The sequence below is a fragment of the Limulus polyphemus genome, unplaced genomic scaffold (genome assembly GCF_000517525.1).
Source record: "Limulus polyphemus unplaced genomic scaffold, Limulus_polyphemus-2.1.2 Scaffold7454, whole genome shotgun sequence".
In the NCBI taxonomy this organism is placed as follows: domain Eukaryota; kingdom Metazoa; phylum Arthropoda; class Merostomata; order Xiphosura; family Limulidae; genus Limulus; species Limulus polyphemus.
Window position 1 is genome coordinate 17198 of NW_013673064.1, and position 9168 is coordinate 26365.

A 9168-nucleotide genomic window follows, 5' to 3' on the forward strand; every position below is an offset into this window, starting at 1 on the left:
TTAACCAACAAGTTTACAAATAAACTAATACGAGATCAGACACATTAACCAACAAGTTTACAAATAAACTAATACAAGATCAGACACATTAACCAACAAGTTTAAAATAAATTAATAAGAATACACAAATTTTGAAGACACCCACTAGGTACAGAAACTGTCCTCTGCACCCTCTGTTTTGGCTGTACTTGTGATGCCTGTTGGTAAAGGTGACCAGGCGATTGTGACCGAAACTGACCATCTGATTGGCCAGGAAAAAGTGTGTTTCTCTGACTGGTGACAGAGTTTGGGCTATGCATGGATCTTACTGGTACCTGTCGTTGTGCCTTCGTAACAAACCTGCCTTGACTGGCAAATGAACTCTATAAAGAAACACATCAAAATATTTATTAAATGAACATATCGTACCAATATAAATAATCCTTAATATTATAGAACTGAAAGACAATGTGGAGTAAATAACCATTATGTTCTTTTTGTCTGAAGCTACAACTTTAATTCAAACTATTTCTCATCATATTTGAAATTATTTGCCCAAACTTAATCGCATTTTATCATGTATTACAGTCAGTGCTCACCAGATGGCATTGGTAATCTCTATCAGATTTATTCTGAATAGTGTATCATAAACACTGGAGAAAAGTATTCCTATTATGTTACTGTAGTTTCATTGAAATAACACATATCAGGTATTAATTCAGATATTTAGCATTCATTTATTGAGTACACTTTGTGCAGAAACATATTAACAGATCATAAAAACTTTCATCAATATAAGTAGGGGGGTTAAGAAAGTGTTCAACAATAAATGCAGAATCGAAGCACCAATTCTAACCTGTGACAGCTGAGCATTCAACATTGGGTTCTGTTGTTGGACAGAACCTGTCGTGGCTGTGCTTTGATTCCACTGGGGTTGTGGGGAAAGTGCTTGAAGATGAGGGGACTGAGGTCCTTCTCCTGCAACTGGTATAGGAGATGAAGGGGAGTAGGAAGGAAGTCTCGGATGGGGGTAACTGCTGGTGACAGGTGGACTAACACTGGAAAATGACTGTTGAGAAAGTGGGGAGTAAGGAGACCGCTGACCAGTTCGCTGACCCGGAGACAGTTGTGAAGGATTGTTTTGACTTATTAAAGTAGCATTGTATCTCGGTGATACTTGTTGATCTGGGACCCCACTGAAACACTGGAAAGTTAAAATAGATTTCAAACAAGAACACTCGCACACTTATACATATAAAAACAGCAGTCACTACATCAATCTTACAGCTACTGTATAACAATGTACACTACATCAATCATACAGCTACTATATAACAACAGTCACATCAATTGTTATATAGTAGCTGTAAGAGTAAGATTGATGTAGTGACTGAAGCTACTATATAACAACAGTCACTACATCAATCTTACAGCTGCTATATAACAACAGTCACTACATCAATATAACAACAGTCACTACATCAATCTTACAGCTACTATATAACAACAGTCACTACATCAATCTTACAGCTGCTATATAACAACAGTCACTACATCAATCTTACAGCTGCTATATAACAACAGTCACTACATCAATCTTACAGCTGCTATATAACAACAGTCACTACATCAATCTTACAGCTACTGCTGTATAAAAATAAATAACATTTAAGGCCTATCTAACATTAGCTTTTCAATGTAAATATGTTATTTAAAGTTTATTTTGTTTGAAGTAAAATAGTGAAGAACAATTCAACAGAGGATAAGCAAGTCATAAAACTTTTCAAAAGCTGTAGGAAACTGAGCACTGCTAGCTGCTTCAGAGATTTTACTTTTCATAAGTGACATTACAAAACTTTGATGTTATCACACTGGTTTATTTTTTCTTTCACAATCACTCTGTAGTTTTATACACACCAGCCACTGCCGAGCATCTAATACCTGGAGTGTGACGTTGGGAGGAGCCACGGTGTTGTTCAACAGATCGTTCATGTTATCGGTAAATACTGGAGAAGGTGATGAGTTCAGGGATTCCGTAACCGTCTGTGGAACTTGAACAACCTGCTGGTGTTGCATTCTCGACCGTTTCTGGTGCTGAAGCATCTTCTGTCGACGTTCGAGAAGCCTGTGATACACCTGATTCAACACAGTAAAACATCCAAAACTCAGTAATACATTTCAGACAGCACAGAAAAAGTTTTTTTAAGACAGGCATACTGCTTCTTCTAAACTGAATAGCAATAATTTTTATCCAGTTGTTCAAAATTTTTTAACACGCAAGTTGGCTTGTAATTAATTTCTATGTTAGAAAATTGCCAACTGAATCTCTAAGTAAAGATATCTTCAAACAAACTAATCACTTATTCATAAGAAACAAGAATATATTTCACAGAGGTAACTATTCTTTCTTTACTGGTGGATGTCCACATCACTTCGATGCATGCTCACAAACCAACTTCCAAAATGTAATCTTATTTAACAATTTTTTTCTCAGTTAAAAATCTTACAGAGTTCATGAATATTTTATTATTAGGTAATAAATATAAAAAAATCAATCTTCAACCTTTCTGTCCCATTTATAATCTAAACTACAACAGTCTGTGTATTCAAGTTAATATCACCTCTGTAAAATAGAGGTCAGTTTCAGTCAAGGGTAATGATGCAATTTCAAGACAAAGTTTTGAAATAATTCCCACTTAATTAACGTTTCTTTTTTATGGTTTCTTATGATCCTTTTAGTCCTAATATTTATATGTTATATTACATCCATTGGCAAGCTACTGGAATATTCTATGAAAAAACATCAGGTAATGAATGATATTTAGGGTTAACGAGTACAGTAATTTAAAGCCTGTGACAGCAAACTATTCAGATAGATTTTACGGTATATACTGTCAAGCCTATTACATTCAAACAATAAATACTAGAACTTACTGAAAGCAAAGAATAAGTAACAGATTGATCTCAACCAAAAATATTTTCTTAGAAATATGACACTACCAAAGGTAATGGTGTCACCATGGCGATGAGTTAGGGCATCGTTCACCAATAAATGTGTCTGTCATACTGTTTGTATTGTTTATGGTGTGAAGTTCACTACTTCAAACAGCAAAATAAAGTATTAAAAGAAATTTTATATACTGGTGGACATCAAATGACTTGCAACTGTTTGGATATGGAACATTCTGGTCACTAATAAAATATAATAATAGAACATCTATGATGAAAGGAAGTATTCCTTTATTGTTTTAATCTATGACGAAAAGAAATATTTTATTATCATCATAATTGTATTTAACCAAAAAAAATAAAAAAAATTTAAAACTCTTTGCTGAAATTAAACAATATTTTAGAAAGTTTGTAGAAAAGTTTCGAACAGTTTGGTTCAGTAATTTCACAGCACAAAGAAAGATAATGGAGAAATACCCTTCAAATTTGTATTCTGTAGTAATTGGTCACATCTTTCTTTATTAAATGATATTCTTCTGCTTTTTGATAAGTAATATGCTCAGATATCATTACCTCTGGTGTCAGGTTTGCAGAATTCGGTTGTTGGACACCTACAGGCCTTTGGTAGTTTCCCAGAGTCACACCTTGCTGAACGCTGGCCAGAAGACCAGGATTCTGGAGCCGCACTCTATAACCAGTAGAGGGAGTCGACAAAGAAGATACAGAAGGATAATTAACAGAGTTCGACGGAATGGCTCCGAGAGCCGTACTAGAAGCTTGAGTGTGAAAGGAAGGCTGCGTAGAATGGGAAGTGACCGTCCCACGGCTATTCGAGGTCTCGTAACTCATCAACTGTTGTTGAATAGCATTGATGGCAAGTTTTTCGTGCACATCTTGAACTGGCCGATTGTTGGAAGGCAAACTTCCCAAACTAGAAGATCCTGTTGGTTGTTCAAAGACTTCATCCAGTATTTTTAGTATGATATTATCATCCAGCACAGAAGGTTCCATTTCTTGCTGCATGCTCCAAACCTATACAAAGTTGAATTTTTCATTCTTACAACTAAAGTTATAAATTTAACAATAGCAACATGTTGATAAATTTGTAAGAAACACTGTTTTTGAGCTAAAGGCCACACAGTGGTCCTAAAGGACTCAACGGTCACAATCACCTACTTGTTCAAAACTAATTGAACAATATTTCATAAATAATAAATAAACATAGAACATTGATAGGTTGTTTAGGCAGAGTTTAGACGTTACAAAACATCATCCTCTACATTTGTAGTTTTCTACAACAGGCAGTTGTTGTCCATTTGAAATTTTGATTCAAACACAGAACTAATCTACATAGTTCTAAAAGTTTTGCATAGGGAACAGTTCACAAGCAATAGTTTATAGGCAACAGTTCACAGGCAATAGTTTATAGGCAACAAGTTCACAGGCAATAGTTTATAGGCAACAGTTCACAGCAATAGTTTATAGGCAACAGTTCACAGGCAATAGTTTATAGGCAACAGTTCACAGGCAATAGTTTATAGGCAACAGTTCACAGGCAATAGTTTATAGGCAACAGTTCACAGGCAATAGTTTATTTACAATTAGGATTTCACTTCTTCACACAACAAAAACTGTTAATGTAAAACAACAAATATTTTTGACGTAGAAAAAGGTGAATCGAACCTGAAACATTCCTTGAAAGAAAACCTAATAACTGCACATCACTGTACAGGTGTGACACATATTTTTAATGTTTAAATGCACAGGTGTGGAATTCATATTGTAGAACACCTGCGAAAACAAGTTTTACCATTTGGACAAGTAATTTGTTTGTTTCTCACATCATCTATTCTAGACTTCTAAAGAGCCACAAAAGTTCCCAAACATTTCGAACTGTGAAAATATAGAACCTGAATAATTAAACACGTTTCCCAAACGAAGACCAACATACACCGATATACGTATCCACACACACATTAAAAACATTAGTTTTGTTTACAATAGGAGCCAGGTTATGAAATCTTGTGAATGGGGGGGTATTCTACATGCTGCACTGTGAAATGGCAGTGACTAAAAGTTAAAAACCATAAAACACACGATTGAGCATATGTACATCCACACACATGCAATGAGGTACTCTGACAAAGTTTAGTCACAAATGGTATTGGATTGATTGTGTTCACCGACAAATAAAAGCACAACCTAAATCCTACAATCTAATTCCATTTTTTGTGTGTGATCTGTGGGATGGGAAGGAGATTTTTTTGAATTTGACATTCAACAGGTTTCAAAGTTTAACCTCTGGCAAGTTAATTGAAGAAAATACAATTTTATATACATATAAACCCCTCATTAACCTCTGAAACAAAATAAAAATTAGCATATATATATCATCTTTGTATACTTTTAGCCATCCAAACAAGACTTCCAATCAGAAATTAAATATGAATGCATTTACTTACAACATGGATAACTAAAGACAGGTAAATTAGAACTGGGACTACAGTTTAATTAAATTTAGTATAGTGCCCCTTATGCAAAGTTATAACTGATATATATATATATATATACACACACACACATATATTAATACTTATAAAGGAAAAGGTTACATTAAGATAGTCAGTAACAGACATTACCCGAGGACTGACACACACCTCGTCCAGTATCTGTGATAACATGGGATCTGACGTCTGGCTCTGAGCCGTCAACCCAACTACAGAATCGAAAGAACTAACATCTCCGAGTAAATCCGCAAGGGTCAGAGATTTGGCAGGTTGTTGGGCAAGCTGACTGCGTGGTTGAAAGTTGCTGTACGTACTCTGGCTGGACCGGTTTAAACTGGCAGCATTTGCAGAAGCTACAGCCAAAGTTCTTGTTAACGGAGAACTATCAGTATTGGTCAGTACACGACTAAGTAAACCCTGGTGGTGGTGAGGCAGGGATCCATTCTGGGGAGACAGAGTGGTCTGTCCTTGGGGGATATTTAGGGTGGTTGCAGAGTGTCGACCGAGAGTGACGTGTCCTCGGGAATCTGCCGTGATCACATCCTGATGAAGGTGAGAGATGTTTGTAGAGGTGGCATGTGTCGAGTTGTTGGAGGAAACAGATGTAATGATAGTACACGGAGTCTGAATGAGTTTCTTTTCGAGGTTTTTAGGCAGCCGGTCCTGAGGTAACTGGGACATGATTGAGTTTGCGATTGTGGTGGGGACAGATGGCTCTGTTTTAGGTGTCTGAGCCAGCATGGAAGCCAACATAGGATTCTGGCCAGCCAGATGTGGCTGTAAAGGTAGGAACAGAAAAATATGTGAGTAACAGGCATAAATAATACTGTAAATTTCATGCTTCAGTAAAGAAATTAACCATCTGGCCTTTTTTTTAATCATCAGTTCAACATATCTGCAATAACGTACTGAAGATTAGCCTAAGAAAACACTTAGTGAAAGTACAACAAAACAATTTATCCAACAAACCTTAACAAACTTGACAAAAAAAACATAATACACAAAATGAAATCGGTTCATCATATTCAAGAAATATGTCAATTACCAAATGAATATTTCCTTAGTTTATTGTTCTGTTCCTCCCCTTGCAAGTTTTCAATTCACGAAGTAAGACAATGAATATAGGATTAATTCCTCACTCTACTAGTCTGCCCCCCCCCCAATCTGAAGTATTATGATACACTAGAGTATTCAAAGAGTATGGCAACAAGTATACAATAAGTTTGTTAGTTCACTTACCAGGTAAGTTCTGAAACTAAGACTTTTGCATTAACTTACATGTTGAACAGCTGGTCGTTTTGTTGGTGGGTCTACGTTTTCATCAGATTTTCGCTTCAATATAGAACCAAAAACTGCACCAAGTGAGGTGGGAAGAGGCAACGTATTAGGCTGGTTGGAGTTAAGGCCCAAGTCCTTGAAGAGCTGGTCAGTAGAACTGGACTGAGAGTTCGTATCTGCACTCACGCTGTTCTCATTCTATTAAAATAAAAACGGGTACTGTTTAACACTTTACATGGGCTTAGCGTTAGAATAATGTTGTTAATCAAAGACAGTTTGAAAATGTCTACCTGTTAACTAAACAAATAAGTTAAGATTCCTAAAAGTTGGATATATATAGTAGTAATAGTTTCTAAAATCAAACTAATATATAAAAAAGTACTGTTTCATGTTAACAGATGCCTTACAATGCAAAAGTTAGTATATCAATATGGTAGATTTTGTTTCTGCAATACTGTCAACACAGAACTAAATAGCCATCCTCTATGTGTGTATTTAATGTACTTTAGTGTAATCGAACACGTAACGAGCCTGATTATTTATACGTAGGGGCACCTAACTTTTGTCTCCCTCGGAATAAACATCCTTGTACTCGTAGGGGTTAGCATTTATCGTATTATTAAGGTAATTAATACATCTTAATAGGTTATTAAAGGTTTACCTTTTCTGGAGATTCTGCTTTGAGCAGCTGTTGAATTAACACGTCGTGCGACCTCCGATTATTCTGAACACCTTCCATTTCACTGTTTAAAAGCTAAAATGTAGAAATACACAGGGATTTAATAAGCTTAACATTTGTTTATTTTTCAACAGGTGTTAATAAAATAGCTGTTATTGATTCACCAAAAGATTTTGACAGCTTTTAGAAACTTGAACTAAACTACTTGTTACCGACTTATGACGCAGGTCATAAACGACTTCCAAAACCGTTCTTCGTTTATGAAACTTGTTTACATAACATTAATCATGAAACCTAAAATGAACTAAAAAGTTTTGTAAACATCAACGGAATATTTGTTATTATCCCTGAAGCCAACGATATGTGTTTGTTACAGGAGACAGTTAAATGAAACAGATGGTAAGTTTTTACTACACACACACACACACACTAAGGTTACCATATTGTTTTCATATAATGATATTAAATATTGTTAAATTAACATGATTGGTTAAGGCATTATGATTTCTATTCATTATATTGTCTCTTCAAAAACATTGGTTTTTTGGTGTGGGAAAGTTACTTCTGATGACACGACAAGGTGTAAACTCTAACAAATGTCTTAATTTTTTACAAGGTGCAACTTGCTCCTGAAGTTACATGGGTTAGTAAGGGTGGTTTCATGGATTTTCTTTGGTCAATAAGTGTGCTTGGACAACAAGGTTATAATTTCCAAATATATTTATTTCTACACGATGATTCAGGAGGGAAGCTGATGTTTGTGTCCCCCAAGTAAAGTCTGACTACAACGTTGATTTGTTGTTACATTAACAATATCGGTTTTACTATTATATCGTACAACAGCCCACAGTGATAAAACAACTACAACCATCATATTGTAGAACAGCCCACAGTGATAACACAACTACAACCATTATATCGTAGAACAGCCCACACTGATAATACAACTACAACCATTATATCGTAGAACAGCCCACACTGATAATACAACTACAACCATTATAATGTAGAACAGCCCACAGTGATAACACAACTACAACCATTATGTCGAAGAACAGACCGCAGTGATAACACAACTACAACCATTATGTCGTAGAACAGCCCACAGTGATAACACAACTACAACCCATTATATCGTAGAACAGCCCAGAGTGATAATACAACTACAACCATTATATCGTAGAACAGCCCACAGTGATAATACAACTACAACCATTATGTCGTAGAACAGCCCACAGTGATAATACAACTACAACCATTATGTCGTAGAACAGCCCACAGTGATAAAACAACTACAACCATTATATTGTAGAACAGTCCACAGTGATAATACAAATACAACTATTATATCGTAGAACAGCCCACAGTGATAACACAACTACAACCATTATATCGTAGAACAGACCAGTGATAATACAACTACAACCATTATATCGTAGAACAGACCACAGTGATAACACAACTACAACTATTATATCATAGAACAGCCCACAGTGATAATACAACTACAACCATTATATCGTAGAACAGCCCACAGTGATAATACAACTACAACTATTATATCATAGAACAGCCCACAGTGATAATACAACTACAACCATTATATCGTAGAACAGCCCACAGTGATAATACAACTACAACCATTATATCGTAGAACAGCCCATAGTGATAATACAACTACAACCATTATGTCGTAGAACAGCCCACAGTGATAACACAACTACAACTATTATATCGTAGAACAGCCCACAGTGATAACACAACTACAACTATTAT

The 9168-nt window shown here is 35.6% G+C and overlaps 1 protein-coding gene across 1 annotated transcript in view; it reads right to left on the bottom strand.

Moving 5' to 3' along the window:
- The window catches only part of LOC106474625 (nuclear receptor coactivator 2-like), a gene marked incomplete at its 5' end in the record, with an annotated part of 25053 nt that overhangs the window by 5640 nt on the left and 10245 nt on the right, over nucleotides 1-9168 (bottom strand). The window contains 7 exons of the mRNA XM_022402936.1: nucleotides 146-362; nucleotides 836-1183; nucleotides 1921-2115; nucleotides 3502-3960; nucleotides 5568-6212; nucleotides 6714-6911; nucleotides 7375-7467. Of these exons, the coding sequence (XP_022258644.1) occupies nucleotides 146-362; nucleotides 836-1183; nucleotides 1921-2115; nucleotides 3502-3960; nucleotides 5568-6212; nucleotides 6714-6911; nucleotides 7375-7467 (2155 nt within the window). The remainder of the gene's footprint in view (nucleotides 1-145; nucleotides 363-835; nucleotides 1184-1920; nucleotides 2116-3501; nucleotides 3961-5567; nucleotides 6213-6713; nucleotides 6912-7374; nucleotides 7468-9168) is intronic.